Here is a 21,122-nt window from a genome sequence, read left to right as displayed (position 1 = left end):
GAAAGACTGGTCATTTTTTGCTGTCTTTGATGGTCATGCTGGGGCTCGAGTGTCTGCGTTCTGTGCTGAAGAACTGCTGAATAACATCATCAAAAATGAGGACTTTAAACTGGACTTAACAGATGGCACAGAGATACAACCATCCATTGAAGATGTGAAAAAGGGAATCAAAACAGGGTTTCTGACTATAGATCAAAGAATGCGAAACATACCTGAGATGCTTTCTGGAGAGGACAAGAGTGGCTCCACTGCTGTGTGCAGCATTGTTTCACCCAAGTTCTTGTTTTTTGCCAACTGTGGAGATTCTCGTGCTGTTTTGTGCAGGAAGGGCAAGTGTGCCTTTTCCACAACAGACCATAAGCCTATCAACCCTGTTGAAAAGGAGCGTATTCAGAATGCAGGTGGCAGTGTTATGATTCAAAGGGTAAATGGATCTCTGGCAGTCTCTCGAGCTCTGGGAGATTACGAGTACAAGAATGTGGAGGGAAAGGGGCCATGTGAGCAACTTGTCTCACCAGAACCTGAAATTTTTATCGAGGAACGGACTCCTGGAGATGAATTCATGGTGTTGGCCTGTGATGGCATCTGGGATGTTATGACCAATGATGAATTGTGTGCATTTATCACCAGTCGAATGAAGATAACATCAAGTCTTGAAGAAGTTTGTAATCAAGTTGTCGACACATGTTTGATCAAGGTAATTGTTATGTCTTTTCTGTTGATGGATTTTGACGATAACTGAACAATATAGCGTGTTTATGCATTTATGAAGAGATAGTATTCACACTTTTTTGGGGGGGGGGGGTTCCTTGTTTTGTTTCAGTGTCTGTATGTATAAATATTTACATCAGTACATCTGTTTGTGTGTGTGTGAGATAGAGAATATGAATGGCGAATGTTTGCACAAGTTGTAATTCAAATACTGAAAAGTGAAGTAGTGAGTAATCAGTATGCATTTATACGCGTTTGTTTTGTAAAGTGTTAAAGAAGGAAATACTTGGGTATTGGTTAACATTAATGGATTAAGTCTTTACATCATGAAACTTATGTGTTTTTACGTTTATGAATGAGCATGACTTCATCAAGAACAAAAATTTCACTTATGACTTGTCTTCAGGATGTAGGTGTGTTTGTGTTTTAAATTTTAATCTGTTTTATTGATACATGAAATGAAATATAGGGAGGGTTGGGTTGGTTGTTTATCCCACAAAAGGCACACGCACACACACAAAATAAAGATGGTAAATTAAGAAGCTTATTTAACAGATATTGTACCGAGATGAATAATCAGAGGTTGACAATACCAACAAGTGTAAAACTGGAAGTGTGATCCTGATAGATCATGAGTTTTGCATCAAGTTTTCAGTAGACAAATCTTGTAAATTTGGTATGTCCAATAATGGACCAACAGGAACTGAGGAAGGTGGCAGAATGGTTAAGACGCTTGTCTGCCAGTATAGAGAGTCTGTGAGGGTCTGGGCTCAAATCCTGCTCTCACCCTTTCATCCCAAGTTTGACTGGAAAATCAAACTGAGGGTATAGTCATTTGGATTAGACGATAAATTGAGGTCCGATGTGCAGCACGCATTTGGTGCAATGAATGAAAAAGAACCCACGTGTGGCAACGAGAGTGTTGTCCTCTGGCAAAATTGTGTGGAAGAAATCCACTCTGATAGTACACAAAAAATGCGCTCAAGGCCTGTCTAAATGCGTTGGATTATGCTGTTGCCAGTGTTGGTCAAGCATCAACCTGGCAGATGAGGTGTAGCATATAAGGATTTGTCCAAACACAGTGATGCGTCCTTGAGAAACTGAAACTGGCCAGGACATCAACTTTGGTGAAAGTAAAACTTCAGTGTAAAAAAAAAAAAAAGTCCGGGAACATGATCATAATATGATACTATTCAGAATATATACTGTTGCAAGGGAATACTGAGCTTTGTTTTTACTTTATTGCCCCTCTATCATTTAATCATCATAACTTGTGTGTAGTGTTTTTAGTTGGCATCATATTTGAATTTTGAGTCTTGTTAAAATTTGACACTCTTTCCTTAGTTTAAAAATGTTTCCGAAGACTGCAAATACAAACCATACCTGTGTACAAGACACACCAAATTGAGCCAGTAAAATTTTACATTGTGCTAGTTCTTAGTTTTAAGATTTTTTATGCGCAGCTGCAAATGTATAATAATGACATCCAGCATCACTTATTTGCTTCCCTCCATTTCCTCCATACCCCTCTCCATCTTGTCTGAGTACTCTTCCTTCCATGAGTTTCATCGGTGTATCATTCTGTTGTATGTTTTTGTATCATTGTTGGCGCTAATGCCAGTTTTATTGAGCAGGCAGTTGCTGTTTTTGTTTTAACTTGACCTTTCTGATGCCAAATTGTCAGTGGTCTTAATTTTCCAATCATTCAGATGCCCCAGTGATTTTGTAGCCCAGTTTCTGGCAGCAGTGTTTCGTCATCTGCGTCAGACAGAACTTTCCTACCCCGTGACCTTTGATGCAAAGGCGTGACCTACCCTTTCTCCTGTCCCTTGACCCATTTCCGCACAGACCCATGCATCCTTTTAGTAATGCTTTTTTCCTGTTGAGGTCTGTCTGCACCCCTTCATGTCTTTACTTTGATTGTTTGAGAATCAGGCAAGTGATATAACCGACAGTTCTCTTCTCATCTTAGTCCAAGCTATCCAGCATTACTTGGAGTTGGAAGAAACTGTTAGTGTTACTTACTTACTAGTCTGAGCTGTTTCAGTGTATTTGACATCAGTTCATCTGTGACTGTCTGATTGTAGGGAAATCTAGTTTTTAATTTTATGAACAAGTGGAGTGATGGCCTAGAAGTAACGCGTCCACCTGGGAAGCGAGAGGATCTGAGTGCGCTGGTTCGATTCACGGCTCAGCCGCCGATATTTTCTCCCCCTCCACTAGACCTTGAGTGGTGGTCTGGACGCTAGTCATTCGGATGAGATGATAAGCCAAGGTCCCGTGTGCAGCAGGCACTTAGCGCACGTAAAAGAACCCACGGCAACAAAAGGGTTGTTCCTGGCCAAATTATGTAGAAAAATCCATTTCATCATGAAAAACAAACAAAACTGCACGCAGGAAAAAAACAACAACAAAAAATGGATGGCGCTGTAGTGTAGCGACGTGCTGTCCCTGGGGAGAGCAGCCTGAATTTTACACAGAGAAATCTGTTGTGATAAAAAGAAATACAAATACAATTACAAATAATCCTGGAAGCATGATGTTTCTGACCACCTACTTTCTTACCTTTTTAAGCTTACTGGATTTATTTTTCTCTTCCTTATATTTCCTAATTTGATAAGACATGATTCTGTTAAGCTTTATTGTCCTCATGTTATTTCACTTCAGTATTTGTCATTACTTAGATAACTAACTCTTTATCTTATTATGGCGTAAAATGTACTGTTTTGCTTACCATGTTATCGGTGGGTTTCAGGGCAGCAGAGACAACATGAGCATTGTTCTTGTTGCGTTTGAAGGAGCTCCAGCTGTCAGTGAAGAGGAGGTGCAGAAAGAAAGACAGCTTGACGAAAAAATAGAGCGGAAGATTAAAGGTATAAAGTAATAAAGGTTTATTGATGCCCTTGTTGTGTGTGTGTTTACTCATAATACACTCATATACTGTTACATCATCCATGCATATTGTTGCTGGAGCTAATGCAGTATTCTTCATTATATCTGTCCATATATGTGAATTATTGTCGACCCTGCACTGTAGCTTAGTTAATGGCATTGTTTACTGTTGGCTTTCTTGTTTCTTCACACTAAGCAACTAGCACAGGACAGCACATGCTGGGCCTCTTGTGGAATATAAATTTTACTTGTTGAGTCAGATTTACTCATTTAGTCACTGAGTAAGCATTAACCCTTGAGTGAAAAGTGACCTACTTTTATCCCTTGTAAGTTCCCACAAAAGCAGCCAACACTGGAACTACAACATGAACAGAGATATAGGTGAGGAGGTTGTAGAGAATGTTGTTAGATATGGGCCACCAAATTTGGGATATATGTTTCATCATTTACTGATTTAGGATGAAGGGGATAGGGTCCTAATGGGTGGTCCACAAAATTTGATAATTTTTCCTTGTTTCATAATGATTAAGACATGATTCCTCTTGGTCTATCAAACTTGTATTTTTGACTGTTATAGGGTTTTACAGTTGATTAATGATTTTGAGACTTTTTTCCAGGTGTTTTTTGTTGTTGTTGTTTTTAATCAGGTATAAAAATAATCTATTAACTGATTTTAAAGTCCTTCTGGGGAAGATCTGATGCTTTAAAAGGGTGTAAGCTTATTGCATTACTTGGACATTTTCACAGAAAAATAATAAAGATCTGCACATCACTGATGCTTATTATATTTTTAGAGCAGAATTTGAAAGAGCAATAACTGATTCATACTATAAATATGATAAGTTAAATAACATTTTATTGTCCGTGAACAGAGGATGCAGAGTCGCAGAAATACTTTACAGAATTGTATTTAAAAGATTTTGATAACAAATGCGGGATATTAATGAACACAAGAAAACTGAAAAGCAAGGCATGTGTGTGTCAGTGATGGAGGTTTCAAAATTTCTGTGATTGAACAAATTATTGACTATTATCATGGAGTTACACTGCAGTGTTAGATTGAGACGATCTTCGTGGCTTTATGGAGTCACATGGATCCTAAAAGAAAACAATTATGAACTGTTACATTTTTAATTGTTTGGTGAGAAGGACTGGGGAGATACTCTGTAATGGGTAATACAGTGCTTTGGACTCTGTATTGATTGCAGTTTGTATTAATTTCAGTGTGTACTGTCTGATGTGTTACTGTTAGGGATTACAGTATGATAGTGTGAACGTTTGCGAAGTAATATTTACGTGTGGATTTAAAATAGTCACTGTTGAAAATGTCCATGATTATAGGTTTATATACATACATATATATATATGCATATGATCAAATTTGAGGGAATTATTTTGCAACATCAGAATCATGTTTTTTGTTGGTGTTGAATTTTGCAGAGATCCTTCAAAAAGAACCACAGGAAAATCATGACTTTGGCTACGTGCTACATGCAGTGGCTGATGAACTGATTGGTCAGTTCCCTCCTGGTGGTGGTTTCCAGTGCAAGTAAGTCATATTTGTTTTATAAGGTTATTAGAAGCACTGCCAGAGCACCATCCTAAAATCTTTTTTCTTTTCTTTTAATTATGTTATTTAGGTTCAGCCTCTCTCAGTGCATATAAAACTATAATCCAGACGTTGAGTTTGACTCTGGTGCTCATTGTTTATTTTTATTATTTCCCTCATGATGCTGAAAATGTTAAATTAATCCAGAAAGAAGTTACTCATCATTATGTAAAAACAAATGAACCAACCAACATATACAAAACAATTTGAACAAGGAAAACCAGATCCTAGAAAAAAACAAAACAATTGCAGTCTGTGCTGACTGAACTTGCTTACCTGTACAATATTAAGTTTTCACTTTACAGTGCTGCAGATGTAAACATAATTTGTGGGGATAGATATTGCATGTTTCATCTATTCATTCGACCATTCAAATGAAATAAAACGAAGAAAAGAGTAGATTAGTACTGAAACAGATATTATGATTAAAAACATAGAGCTGCTCAAGGAACCTTTACAATGATATTAATCTGTATCACTGGTCCTGATATCAAACTCTTAAGAACCTGGTCACTAACTCTTTAAGATTCAATACCAGATTTTCAAAATTTCTTGATACGGAGCAGCCTGCCATTATATTGTACTCAAAAAGAATGAGTGGATAATATCCATAGTAATTAGGATCCTAGTTCAGTAGTTGGATAATTTCTAGAACTTCACCTGTCTCAGTGCTGATCCATTGGAGGAACTGTTAATTTATTATTATTGTTATTTATTTATGTATTTATTGTTATTATTTTGTTCACAACCTGGAAGGTTCGTTCACTTTCAGTAATACATTTATGTTCTTAGAGTAGACAAGGCAGTTGTATCATGGAATTAGTTACAGGACATGCTTTCATTGAAAACTTAATGGTTTTAACAGTTTTATAGAAATAGAGAATTTACCAAGCACAATCCCATCTCTACAATAATAATGATCCCTGCATCTTGATTTTGTTTGGTTTAAAGATGTGGAGTAGAGACATGCCAGGGAAACCCTGTGCCTGCATATAACCTATGGGGAAAGAACATCTTTTAATTATGCTGAATCAGGTCACTGAGATCAGAAGTATTGAATTTATCCACATCAAGAATATAAGAGTTGACCACCATGTTTTCTGTCTGCAGGAAAAACACCATTGAAGCTATCTACCACAAGCTGAAGCCAAATAATGAGCATGAGGCAAGTATCAGAACAAACTGAAAATGCAGGGCTGAATGGCCTCGGTTTCTCTCATTCCTCTTTCAGTTTGGAGAATAGACATAGCATTCCTTAAACAAAAAGAGGTCATAATAATAAATAAATTATATTAACAAAGTGCTTTACATAGTGCTTTCCTTATAGCTCTGAGTGCATTCAACAATACATGTGGTATAAATAAGGTTCAGGCATGAACAAGTTACACTATTATGAAAAGTATTGAGAACAAAAACTGATCAGAAGTACTTGAAAGAAGTATTTGAAACGGTGGAACAACAGTCCTAACACATGCACCTCTCCCACCACACCCTCCTCTCTTACAGTCTTGTACACACACACACACTGACATACAAGAAAATGCACAAAGATGGCCAAGAGGAGAAAGATCTGCCATTTGAAATATTCATTTAGTTGCAGTCTTTTTCCCCCACAAAATGTTTATGTATCTGTCTTAGTTATGAAATGCTTGTCTTTATTTTATTTATTATTATTCTGTGTTTCCATTGTGTTCAAAAGAAATGTCAAAAAAATCTACCGTTTGATAGATGTTTGAATGGATATGATTTAAGATAAGATTTGAAAGATATAAAAATAGAACTGTGTTATTTTGTGTTAAGAGATTTCCAGAGCCAAGGAGCATTTGCACAAATTTTCTGAAAACATAGGTCAGTAAAATCAGGGATCGCGTTAACGCATGTTTTTCGCGTATTTGACGCATTTTGATTTTCGCTGACGCATTTTCACAGCGCTCACGCGTAACACTTACGCAAAACAACTTTTACTCCAAGCTGTATCAATGCAACTTTAGGACTGACTTGGCAGCTAGGTTTGCGATACTGAATCAGATGGTACAAGACAAAGTGTCTGTGCATGCGGAGCACTGCGAGATGCCTACGTGACTCTTAACAGCTACAGCCAATTAACAGAGTACGCGCGCACACAACACTGCTTAGCTGACGAGTTTTGGAACAGAGTGGCGTTATTACAGGGCATGACCCTGTAGCGGGAAAGTTAAGCCTTGTTTGACTGCTGAACGTTACTCGGCTAGCCTAGGCCCTAGCGGTTTTTTTTTTGTTTTCCACTGTATCTCAGTCACGGAATCGACTCGATATGCAGCGCAAGTTGTCATCGTTTTTTTCGTCTAGTCGTGAAACTATTGCTCCAGAGCAATCTCCGGCTGATGCTTCTGAGCAGCTTGCGACTTCAACATCGTCGGCTTAAACCTTTGATTTAGTGTCATAGGTCTGACGCAATTCTGACTCTAACTGACGTGTTTTTTTGCCGACTTTGCGTAAGCTGCACGCGTTTTGAAAAAGTCTAGCGCGATCCCTGGTAAAATAGGATTTCTGAGACAAAGAATGCAGGGTGGACAGTTTATCGTTACTTGGATAGAAATGTTAGCTTTTTGATTTTTCTGTACTAGTGCAAAAAAACAACAACAAAACTTACCAATAAATATCAGTATCCATCTGTACAGCCTGTTTACAAAGATGGTGTTTTAAACAGTAGGGCACAGTTCCCTCCAACAATTACTTAGTTTGTTACTAGTATAAGAAAAAATTACTCTTCCTTGATAAAAACAATGCTTGCGAATTTTAATTTATACACTGGTAAGTACTTAAAAAGTGATCCATTAAGACAGGTATAAACCTTTTCAGTTCAGTTTGTTTTTTTTCCCCGTTGTAAAAGTGTTGTAGTTTATACTCCTTTTTGATGCAAAGTTGAATAAAAGTGAGGTGCCTTTGAATTGATTTACTGCTGATGAGATGTAAAACCTTTTTGTAATCAGAGGGGAAATGATAGGTTTGGGAAGTTTGTGGAGATAAAACAAAGACAGTATTGCTTGTGCATTTAACTCTTTCTGTACTATGGTATGCTATAGTGTACCTCATGCACACAATGCTTAGTTACTGTGGTGCGCTGTAGTGCATTCCAAGTTTAAAAATTTGTAGTTCATAGGTTAAGGTTGTGTGCGAAATGAAGCGGCACAGCTATGTTCTACAGTCACCCCAGAGTGTTCCTGTAATTTTAGTTTGGCTGAGAAAACCATTGTATGAGTACAATACATGTATACATACATGCAAGCAGTGAATCATACAGTCACCCAGCTCTACCTTCTCGCTCACTTGACAAGATGGTGTCTCCATGAACTTCAAGTGCTGAGGTTTGAAATTGATTGCAAACTTAGCGCGTTTACCTTCAGGAAGTGATAGAAGCTGACACGGCTGCTGGCTTTGGTGTTGATGAAGATGATGATAAATCATTAGACACTTATGAGTGATTCTACAACACTATTAGCAAGGATGAAAGTGGTGAAAGTGTTGGCAGTGAGACATGTGGTTCCAGAGACTGACACAGCAGCAAACCTGTGGCTGTTGCTGATGTTTCTGAAAGCCAAGACTTGAATGAGGAACACTTTCTGGAGTTTCTCATGCATGAGGTTGAAGGTTCAAAATCATTTTTGATCCGAGAAACCCTATTTTGAGTACATGGAGACACAAGACTGGCACCAACACTTCTCTTTTTTCCAGTATTTTTAGTTCTCTATGCTGATAGCCAGTACAGCATGTGTGTGTGTGTGAGTATATATATATCAGTTTGTATGTGCAGAGATGCCAACTGTTATGATTTCACCGTATTTTGTTACGCTCAATCACAGTTTGTTCCAATGTTATGCCAATGTCAAAATTTTTTTGAGTTAATTTTCGACTATACAGCAATTAGCATGGTCACATGCTTTTCTGTCATAACATTACCCAGATGCTCTAGACTTATCAATCACAAGGCCAGGGCTGTCACTACTAACCAGTAACCTTGGTCTCATGTGATGATGCTCGGCAGATCACGTGCATATGTACACTGAAACAGCATTGAGTGGACCAGTCAGTTTAATCGTTTACCCGAACAAGAGGGAACTTGGCTAATTCTAGTTGCGTCTTAATCAAACAGCATTGTGCCCGTTTGCTGATGTGGCTTGGAGTCGGAGTGTTCCTACCAAATTCAAAATGTTCCTACCAAATTTCCGGATTGCTCCTACATTGTACAAACACTTGACAGGGTTTGGCATCTCTGTGTCTGTTGAGGCGACATTGATACTGATTCTACAGTGGATATCCACTGTGCATACACATTTGCCCAATCCATGGCTACAGTTAGATAGTGTTTTAGGTTACTAAAGACCGTATTTCTGAAATTTCTGTTACATGAGAAAAATTCACCCCCATTGTTTATGTCAGTTTTGAAGGAAAAGGATTTTTTCAAAATATGAGAAATCAGTCAATAATAGGTTGAGACTTTTCCAAGTGTTAATCCATTCTATTCTTTATATCACCACAACATTTCACAGCTGTATTATATGCTTGCATTCTTTTTAGATTTTTTCTTGTAACCTATACAAGCAGCCAGGCCAGAGAGTATAATAAAGGAAGTCATCAAGCAGTATACCATTTAGAATGAATTGTTTGTGTATTTTGCAGGATGATGGACCCTAAAGTGTGGGAGTTGGTGAAAGTGAGAAGATGGAAGAAAATGGAAGAATGACAGAACCAGTTGCATCTCTACTGCCCCTATCATGGACACACTTCACACAATGTGGATGGGAATAACTCTGTTATCCATTCCTTTGTGGGTGTGTCTGCAGAGTTTTTCTCCCTAGTTACCAGTCTGCCCATTCACAAGAACCAGTGCCCACACACATACAGAAGAATGCTAACACACACACATACTCACACTCATGCACTCACTCACACAGTGCCCATTTTGGATCATCACACCCAAAAGTCATCATCATGATTTTGTTGACATCATCCAACTTTCCTTCCTCGAGAATATACATCGAGAACCATTTGACAAACCTCATTATTCTACGTTATATCAAATTGGTGAAAGAGGTGGGGTTGTTTGCTTTGTTTTGTTTTGGGCTTTTTTTTTTTCTGTCTCTCTTTTTCTCCAACATGTTTTTTGGACAAATGTTTTTGAAATTAAAGTTTTAAGTTTCTCATAAAGATTAATTATTTCACTATTGATTCATTACTGTTAGAGATAGTACACATTTTTTTTGTTTTTGTTTTTTCTTTTAAATATTTTTTTCTTGTTATTTTATGTATTGGTTTACGATATGATTGTTGTTTCATAATTGGAGCAGGGTTGGGTTTTTTTTTCTTGTTTTCTTTCTCTCTTTTTTGTTTGTTTGTTATTTTGTTTGTTTTTGTTTGTTTGGTGTTTTTTATTTAAATACCATTGACATTGTTTTTGACTTGTAAGTCTTTGTATCACATGAAGATTTTCTTCTTACTTCCCTCTGTTTGTTTGACTTCCTTCCTGTCCGTTTCACCTATTGATGTGTTTTGTTGGTGTTTTTTTGTTGTTATTTTTTGTTTGTTTGTTGCTATTTTCATTTTAAGTGTGATGTATTCTGTTTTTCATTTCTGTATGGCACTGTTTGTTTGCCCATCTCAGACTTTTTGTTGTTGTTAAAGCAGAATTGGAGAATTATTCAAATGAATGTTTCAGTTGATATGTGTTACTTATGGATTTTTTGTATTTTATTTATCTTTTTGTTGCAAATTTTGTAATGTTTAAGTTTCATGTCTGTGTGTACTTCTGCTGTGCCAGGAAAATTGATTAATATCCCTCATAAGATGATTAATGAAGAAAGTAATAACTTCAAGGTACAGTAAAATCATTTTAAGAAAAGAAAAACTTGTGTGCAACATTATAATGTTCAGGAATACATGTGGCTTTTCAAGTTTCCATGGAATCTTTGTGTAAAATTATTATTTAGTGAATAAACAAATGAAATGTCTCTCATTGCCTGTATCTTTTTTTTCTGAAATGCAATTCGGAGTATTGGAACTGGCCTATCATTTAACTTCTGTATAGGTATGAAATTACCCAAGGAACATAACAATTTATGATTGATAGATGATATCTTGGGAGGAAGGCTTGATATCCTGTTATATAATTGGTGGATATTTAGGAACAGTGTGGATTGGTTTTAGTTTTTTTTCTTCTTTTGTGAGTCATTTGCATTCTTGTTTTGCATCTGTTTTTATGTGCATTTTCGCATTATTCTTAATTATACTGTAGGCCATTCTTTTCTTGTTAATGAAATTATTTATAGCATTGATTTGCTGCATTGAATAGATTGATTAAGCAGCTTTTATCAGTTTATGATAATAATGTTAGATAAAACCATTGATGCTGTTATTTCATATTTTATTAATGGGTTCATTTGCTGTGAACTATATTTCGTATAGTATTTAAACATTTATTTATCTTGTTAAGCTTGCCCTTTTTTCATCGGAATTTGTATTTACATTGACACCCCACCCAGTTTCCATGCCCTTTTATTTCTGATTCAATAATTTTCATGAACTATGGTGACTAAAGAGTAGTGAAGGTTTGGGGGTAAATTCAGGTCTGTATTGCATTAAAGGTGTGTGCATGGCAACAGCTTAAACAATTTCAAGCTTGTTCTTGCACTTACTTGTTGAATCCACTTTTTACTTTGAAGATTGAAGACAATTTATTTGTTTTGTTATTTAATGCATGCCTTCAAAAGTGAGTGAGAGAATCATTATTATGCATGCTTTATACAGTTCATTTGCAAGGGTCAGAGTTGTCACTGTGTGAAGCCATTCTAAGTTGTGTTTTTGTTGAAAATATGTAAAATCTAATTTTCACCAATATGACATGGACACAGTTTGCAAGTTGTGCTGAGCCTGGTATTGTTTTCATCATGGCAGAGAGAAAATCACTAATAAAAGCAAGTATGGAAGACAGATGGTGGATAGACTGGCAAGAAACTGATGTTTAAAAAATTTAAAACGCTCGCTGCTCCCAATAAAATAGTCTGCTGGTGATTAATATTGAAGTGATAAAGTGGAGTGGTTGACTGAAGTATAAATGGTTTACTTTCAAATATCTGACAGTTCTGACCCTTGTGTTCTCTCTTTTGTTAGTATGTGTCCTCTTTGAAGGAATGCTGTTGAACATGTCTTCTAGTATTTGCTCAGGCTGTTGATCAAAGTTAGTCAGATGATGGCACATATAGTTTATGCCATGGAAGATAATCACACGTTGTATATTTTGAATCTCGTCTTTCGTTTCACGTCTGTCTGCACAGCAGAATATTCATTATCTATTTTGCGCACTGTGCTGTCAGTTTTGTCACCTGTCCTTAAACCCTTTCTACGCTATAGGATTTTAGAAAACTATTTTATAATGACTGCTGTTTTCTTTGACATAAATGTTATATATAGTCAGTCTGATGAACACATGTTAATGAGTACAGACACAATCTTTGATATTGATTGCAGTGTCTGCCATTTACTTGCACTGACAGAATAAAGAAATTGAGACAAGCTAATTAAAGACCTTGGCTGTCTTTCCCAAATGTAAATCTTTAATCATGCTTCTCGCATTTCTCCCCAGTTCATGCTACCCACTTTTAAGCAGGCAGCTACATGCAAGCTCTGTTTTATGTGTATTCTATTGTGTGTGACAGCGAAGCAATACTGTGCTGAAGTCTGCAGAGTTAAATAGTGGAGAACATGCGATCAGTTTCAAGTGTCAAGCATGATTTTGCTTCTAGCTTTTGTTCATGGCATTTCCTTGTTTATGTGAGGTGTGTGGAGATAGCATGCAAATTATGACGTGTGTAAACAGGGAATAAAGTGTCTCGGTTTCATCTGTCATATTGTGATGCATTTTAGCTCATTGTCAGGGTGGAGTGACTGGTGATAGAGAGTTCAAAGGCTGATTCTCAGTGGGCATGTCTGAATAGTGTTAAAATATGAGATTCTGCATTGTACAGTATATATATGCCCTCCACTGATTATTCCCTATCAAAGTGAGATGAGGAAATGCCTCTCAGGTAACAGACTTGTTACATATATTTATATGGGCAAGGCAATTGCTTATGTTTAACAAATCAAAATTTCATTATAAAAATATAGAATTATAGTGACACAGTTAACACACATCATTATTGTGCATGTACAGGAGTATTTGTCTTCAGGTGCATTGTGATGTTTGTTGAATGACATTTTGTTTGTTTTTTGTATTTGTTTGTTTGCCTTCAAATGATTCAGTTTGAATTTAAACATGTTGAGTTTCTACTTGTTTAGTTATATCTCGGACCGGTTACAAAAACATTTGATTTTAAGCAAGGGCTCAACATTAACAGTTGCTTGATTTCGGGGTGCAAGTTGATCATCATGTCAGGCAAGTCAACAACTTTCTGAATTGCCCAATCAGGCAAACAGTTATTTTGAAGAGTAGCATGTAATTGGGGTTTTTTGTTTTGTTTTGTAGTTTTCAATGAAACCTGTCGTGAAAATACTGATCGTCTGATATTCTTTGACCGGCAGTGTTAGTAAATGAGTGGTCGTGCCATTAGATGCTAATTTTGCACAGCCGATTGTAATTTTATTTAGAACATATTTCTTTTTGCCATCAATCACTCATCATCTCCAAGGAACTGGAGTCCAGCTTCACCTAATTTATAACCTGGTCATGTTTACCCGACACATTGAACACAGCATTCTCCACGTTTCGGGTTGTAGGGACCATGTGAATATTTGTTCAGCACACAGTTTTGCCATTGCTGCTGATTGTGTGTCAGCAGATGTTCTTGCCAAAAGTACAAACTTTACTGCTAGTGCCTGCTCATTGGTCTCAAGTATCGCCATTGAGGGCTGTCTGTTATCAGACTAAGAGGGTAACAACTTGAACACACAATGAATGACGGAGCCTACCTATCTCCCAACCCTCCCACATTACCTCCCCATCCACACTCACTCACAGAGCAATCAAAATGATTGCCGCTCTCACTGTCACCCTCCTGTCTACTTTGAAACTGACCCTATTGTTTTAAATCCCAGTCTTCTTCAGCATTCGATATTGTTGGGACGCATTAGACTTGAAGCTTTGTCATCCTGATGAAGCCCATAGTTTTCTCCAGGTCAGTCTGATCACCCCAAAGCTATGCCTGTAGCTCCACTCCCTCGGGCCTGGTCTGGTGTCTTCTCAGTCTGAAGGTCTTTTTGTGTTACTCAAACCGAAATGGACTGGCATTGTCATCTAAGTACCCAGATCCTGTCATTTATAACCATTAATTACTCGGATCACCAGCTGTCTTCCCCCTTTCCTGTGCATCACCTCTAGCTCTTTCTCTCATCCCAGCTTCCTGTTTCTCTGAACCATGCTTGTCCCCCCCTGACCCCCAGCCCCCCCTTTTTTTTAACAGGGACAGAATAGAAATGGCAGAATGGGTGGAGTTAGAGATGGCTTGGGAGTAAAGGTAGTTCAGTTCCGTTAAAAGGTAAGACAAATCAAAGGGCAGTGGGGAAAGCCTCTTTCCCATGCAACCATCATGCAGAGGAAGCAGCTGTTCACACCGCCTTTCCTCTCTGGAACTATGTCCTTGGTGTTTCTCAGTCTATTTCTATCACCTCTCACCATCCCAAACTTGATCACAATACACAATGTGAATATTAAAACACTTTCTTTCTCTCTCTGAATAAAATATATATTTTAAGATGACTTTTTTTTAACTCAATCTTTTGAAATTACAAATGTCCCCCAGATTTTCAGACAAAGCTGTGACAGCCCTCAGATTTTAGGCCACCTATTGGAAACATTAATTGTTTTTTTGGTGAATGCACATTTTAGGTGCATTGTTATTTCAGGCAAACTCCAAAACTCATCCGAGCAAGTGAATGTGACTTACCTGACTGAGCAAGTGAAAAAAAAAAGTTAATGTTGAGCCCTGTAGGCATAGCGATAAGTGTACAAATACAACTCTCTAACTCAGTAGTGTCACACTGTTGTGTGAATAATGATGACAGGTCACCTTTTTTCTTCTTAATTTTGGACTGATTTAGAATTAGTCATGACTTAAAAAAAAATTTAACAATATGTTTTTTGTTAAGGTGTGTGTTTGCGCTTCTAAAAATATAAAAGCTTTTTTTTTTTTTTTTTTTTTTTACATACCATTTCACAGTGTGATTATTAAACAAAGATGACAGCAGACTACTCTCTAGGTTATTGTTTATTGATATTTTATGATCTAGTTGAGAAGGAAAAAATATTGTGAAGAGGTGGAAGTAAACAGAAGCTGGATTTTGAAATATCCAAGGAAATAATGCTTGATTTAAAATGAATAAATTATTGAAATCACTTCATCGCCTCTTAAAGTGAGTGCATGTAATGAAGTTACATTTTCTTTCTTTTATAATGTTAAATAATATACTTGAATTGTTACAGGTGTGTGCAAGATGCCCCTTTCTATTTCATCAAATAAAGGATTGTGTTTTGGTTTGTTTAATTGTATAGTTTTCGTTCATTCAGTTTCAAAAATGGAAAGAATGCGTAGGTTAGTGATTCAGACTCTGGACACATCTACAGAGTGTGACACAAATGATTTCTCTCTGAAGTTGAATAAATTGTGGTGTTCTGGTGAGGATCTGCAGATGTTTATGTTCAGAGTACAGTAATAAAAATAAAGAGAATATTACAAAGCAAGCGAGGATTTCTCTGTTGCTGTTACAAAGAAACTGTACAGATATGCATACTTCCACATGTTTATGAATGTAGTTCCATTGTTGGTTTTAAGTTGACTTCAGGAAATGTTTCTGTTCCTCCTCCTCCTCTCATCTCTATATTGTATCTTATATCTGCCTTCTTATGTGATAATCTTCCTCTTTTTAACCCCACTTTCCCTTTCCTCAGTTTTAACTGATGAAATGAATATGGAGTTCAGTGCTTCTAAAATTTAAAAAAAAAAAAAAAAAAATTGGTGGAGGGGCTAGGTGAGTTTGGGGCTGAATTCTGTAGTGACAGGCTAATATTATGCATTGTACACTTAAAAGAAAAAAGGGGGAATGTTGTGGTGACAGTTCTTCCTTGGCAGATCAGCCAAACTCTTTAAAAAAAAAAAAAAAAAAACTCTTAAAAACTTGCACAAGTTAAAAGAACAAAAGATTAAGTACAACACAGTTTCTATTTTTATTACACTTCGTATTCAGTACAAAACAATTTCCAACATCACAAAAATAAACAAAATGAATAGTCACATCTCATCTTTGAATGTAAGAATCGAATTAACATGCATGATGGCAAAAGTTCACAAGAAGTGATTACAGGCCTGATATGTTCTCCAAAGATGAAATGACCACTTGTTAAACATTTCATTCAAACCCTGTGTATCTTCCCTATGGAAGGCATACAGAGAAGTAGAGCAGCCAGTGGAATATTTCGAATAATGTGTTGGCTTTCTCAGAACACACTCAGTTGTAAATCACAATATCTTATAAGGAGGTTGAACCCACAGCTTTGATGTCGGTTTTTGACACATGTAGTACTCTATGTTTTTGCATTTTGCATTATCGGCTCGTGTGTAAAAGCAAAGCGAGTCCATGAATTATCCTTGTTATGGTTGTCTGTATGTCTGTCCATCACTTGTTCAACTTATAAATCCCTCCACCAAAGCACCCACACATGCATTAAAACAGTAAGTGTAGACAAATTTGGTGGCCAAGAATCACATAATAATTACTGGCTTCCACATAAATAACTGACAGGATAGTGAACAAGCTCAAAGTTGATAATAATACATTTTGTCTTAATTCAAGAGGTTTCATCTTCTGAATATGAAACTACTGTATTAGAACAAGAATCAAATACAAGTAACTATTTTGACTGAATTCAGGTGGTGGACACCAGTGCTTGAATGCAAAATAAAAAACAACAACAAATTATTGAAAGATACAAAGAAATCCTGATCCCCAAACCACCGACCCTATGAAGGTCATAACATGTCCCTATCCCTTCCACACACACACACTGTGGGTGTGTGCACAAATATGTGCTTGTTGCATGTGAGATACAGGTTTGTGTTAGTTTTGTGTTCTTGCTGAACATGCACATCATGATTTTTTTTTTTAAACACCAAGCCAAACATGTAGATATAGAAACTGTCAACATGATCCAAGTAAACCCACTTGGATCATGGAAAAGTGAGCATCATTGGCAACTGGCTAGTCCCATGCTTAAGTTATTTCTGTAACTCAGTGGAATGAAAGCCTGTGTGTGAAATATGAAAAAAAAACTTTAAAAAAAAAAAAGGCAACCAGCAACTGTGGTTAAGTGGTTAGCATCATGAATTGATGACAGGGATGATGCTGTGCAGGTTTGTGCCACATAAGAGTTGGGAGCCCTTGGTTGGCTCTGTGCCAAGTTAGGTGTTTTCTGCTCAAATGGGAAGGATAGAGTCAGGACCACAGATTTGATGAGCATCCATTTCATGGTTGCATGTTTGGGAGTGCTACATTTCCAAACCAACACTGTATCTCTAGCCTGGATGACATGCGGATATCTGTACGAAAGGAAGCATAATTTTTAGTGCTCAGCCTTGTCGTGTTTCTCTGAAACTCTACAAACATCCATAGCAGTATAATTATTGTCCTCATTGTTGCATCTGAACAGGCACAACTGAATACCACGGAAACAATTTGGTAGTCGTCTCGGGTGTGTGGACCCATGATAGCACAACACTTGTAGCTTCCTGTGGATTGCTGACATTGGGACTGTGGACAGAAGCCTGGCTACAGCTGTGTGTAGGGGTATGAATATGTGGCGTTTGAGGTAATTGCATTGAAACAACACAACTGATGAGGCAGCATGGAAAAAATTTTTTTTTTAAATGATGCCAATCAGAATCACAATCCCAGTAACATTGATATAAAAACAAAACAAAAAATGCCGGTCTGCATTATTGCCAACACATAAATCATCCTGTCCCGACTGCTATTGGTAACTGACAACTTCGAAAGATTTCAGTTAACGCTGTCAAAATTTCTTAAATGGGCAACATAAATACAATAAAAATTATGACGAATCGCTTAGCAATACAGAACCTCAAGAGTTTTGAGTTCCGCGGTCGTCTTGGATCGTGCGCATGCGTATCAAAGTGTCACCCCAAATTCGAGCAATCTCAAAGGTGGTCGACATAAACGAAGAAGCAAACGTGCAACCTCGACACTTTGTCTCTTCAGCCCCTGCGTTTGTGAACCCAAAAGAGACACTGAAATTATTACACGTGAGGAAAAAGAAAGCGGAGGGTTCATTTGACAAACTTGTAGTCAGATAAGATAGTTTTCAAGTTGTGTATTTTGTGGGCAGTGAGTGACAGAATAATCACAATGATGACTCTGGTCGCTAAAGAGGAAGACTGAAGAACATGAATGATTTCTGATTTGCGTTTATCAAACCACTTTCATTGTCTCATCAATCAACAGGATACGACTTACTGACAAAAAAAAAGAAGAGCTTATTGTGTTAAATTATCAAAATCACTTACGTGACATAATTTGTTCAGTAGTTTTAAAATTATTCATTATTCATTTATTTATTTGATTTTTGAACCAGCACTCAGCCACAACGCAGTCTGGTGGAACACGTGTATCACAAGACTATCCCCCCCCCCCCCCCCCCCCCCCCCCCCCCCCTAACAAAAAACAAACACAGCAAAATAAACAAACAAAAAAACAACAAAAAACAAAAACAATAACCCCCCAAAAATCCAGCAGCTTGAAAGCCGTGTGATTGATATATGATACGATGTGTGTGTTTGTATCGATCAGTGTTGTTTTGTTTTGTTTTGTTTTTGTATCTTACCAAAGCGGCACCCATAAATTCTGGGTTCGATCAAAACAAGACAAGAGAGGCAAGGCCTTCAAGACTCACTTGTGATACACTTTAAAAAAAAATTAAATAAAATAAAAATCCAAGCTTTTTATGGATTGAGTATAATTTCAAAATGTAATGTTTAAAATGAGAAAGATCAGTTTAAAGCAAATTAAGTCCCCTAGCATTAATTACAGAGTAATTTCCCTTTTTTACTATCTGCACCAAAACGTTTGCAAAATAAATAAAACTTCCATGCTTAGCAAAAGAAGTTCCTGTTTGAACAAAAAATGATAATAATGACTGCTCTTGTTGTTGGGTCAGAATATCAGATCAAAGTGCCAAGTTTAGAGAATACAACAAATATAAATATAACAGTAAATGCAGTTTGCATATAATTAGGCTTCATTTTATTATTTTTTTGTGCCCATCCCAGAGGTGCAATATTGTTTTAAACAAGATTATTGGAAAGAACTGAATTTTTCCTATTTTTATGCCAAATTTGGTGTCAACTGACAAAATATTTGCAGAGAAAATGTCAATGTTAAAGTTTACCACGGACACCGGCACAGACACACACACACACACACACACACAGACAACCGAACACCGGGTTAAAACATACTCATTTTGTTTACACAAGTGAGTCAAAAATTAGAGTTGAGGGGATCCAGAGATTTTCTTTAGGTTTATCAAAAGATCTTTAATTGACCAGATTGTTCTTCTTCCTTGGCAGCGACCACAATCAGCTAGTTGATTATTCTGTCACTTATGCAAGGGGTCCGTACTCGCAAAAAACAAAACAAACAAAAAACAAACAAAAAACTTTTAGTGGAGACGGGAGGCCCTTGACACGAAGGTGTCGATGGTCTTGGCCTCTACGACGTCCTGGGGTAGCTCGTTCCAGTTCTTGATTGTATGGGGACGGAACGCCTGCTGTCAGTACTGTGTTCTGCACTGTACAATGGCGAACTGCTGATCGTGGCCGCGGCGTTGCCTTCTGTGCTGACCAGGTCGTTGTGGATCTTGTACAGCATGGATTGTTGATGTTGATTTCATTATTCTTTGTCGAGTCATCACTGAGTTGCAAGATACGATAATGTCGACTGATGCTATTTTTTTTCATACCAACTTAAATCTCAGTGTTGAAAACTGCATTTAATAGCGGCCGAGACACCCCGCATGCAGACGACTGTGGAGTGGCTGATCTGAATCAACTTGAAACGTAATCTTTCTTCTTCATTCAAGTAGAACCAACCCGAAATTTGCCCGAAATAACGACATTTCACTTTTTTTTTTTATTTCAGTTCTTGAAAATCATAATGAATGCTTTATGATTTGCTCGACAGATAATGTACATCTCTCTGATCGAGTCAGTTAACATGTTTACTTTCTTTATTTTTAATTTTTTTTTTAAATACAGTGACTTTGCCTATCTGCGTTTGTGACTTTTTTCTTCTTTTCTTTTCTTCCTCAGTCTTATCCAGTCAATTTCGGGTGGCCATTGTAAACTATTATAAGCACATACATACCAAATGTTATTTATATTTATATCAGAAAGAAGTAACATGTTCATGTGCCCCCATGGGTTTTCATGTGAAAAAACAACAACAAACAAACAAACAAAAAAACACCAACAACGAAACACGTCGATCTAGTCTTGAGTTGAACGACCGGGTGAGGCTTACTGATGTTTATCACTGTGGGTTGCCTATTGTCTACTCTATCTACCGGCCAGTTTGCTTAGTCAACGCTAACGTGACGCGCGCGCGCGCGCGCGCACACACACACACACACACACACATATTTGAGTTTCAAATTCCGCAGCAAACATGTTTATCATCAGGTTCGAATGTTTCAAGAGGTACGCCTACGTGCTGCTGAAGGATATTATCAGGCTAGGGACTTATCGATTGACTTGAGTGTCTCAGAAGGGAAAGTGTGTTGCAAAAGATGATTCACCTGCAGATACTTGACAAGAGTAATTTGGCTGCAGACGGCACCTGAAATCACTGACCTGACCCCCTGTGACCTCAA

At 37.2% G+C, this 21,122-nt stretch overlaps 1 protein-coding gene across 3 annotated transcripts in view; it reads left to right on the top strand.

Annotated features, from left to right (window-relative positions):
- Positions 1 to 15,384, top strand: part of LOC143280870 (protein phosphatase 1B-like) — a 17,883-nt gene extending 2,499 nt beyond the window's left edge. For all 3 annotated transcript variants that reach the window (XM_076585603.1, XM_076585604.1, XM_076585602.1), the window contains exons 2-6: positions 1 to 697; positions 3,467 to 3,584; positions 5,044 to 5,152; positions 6,323 to 6,377; positions 9,872 to 15,384. The exon at positions 1 to 697 is cut by the window's left edge and continues 186 nt beyond it. In XM_076585603.1, coding sequence (XP_076441718.1) covers positions 1 to 697; positions 3,467 to 3,584; positions 5,044 to 5,152; positions 6,323 to 6,377; positions 9,872 to 9,886 — 994 coding nt within the window. In that variant the 3' untranslated portion in view covers positions 9,887 to 15,384. The remainder of the gene's footprint in view (positions 698 to 3,466; positions 3,585 to 5,043; positions 5,153 to 6,322; positions 6,378 to 9,871) is intronic.
- Positions 15,385 to 21,122: the final 5,738 nt, after the last annotated feature.

The sequence above is a fragment of the Babylonia areolata genome, chromosome 4, assembly GCF_041734735.1.
Source record: "Babylonia areolata isolate BAREFJ2019XMU chromosome 4, ASM4173473v1, whole genome shotgun sequence".
Lineage (NCBI taxonomy): Eukaryota > Metazoa > Mollusca > Gastropoda > Neogastropoda > Buccinidae > Babylonia > Babylonia areolata.
Note: the sequence above shows the minus strand (reverse complement) of the source record. Positions and strands in the feature narration are given on the sequence as shown.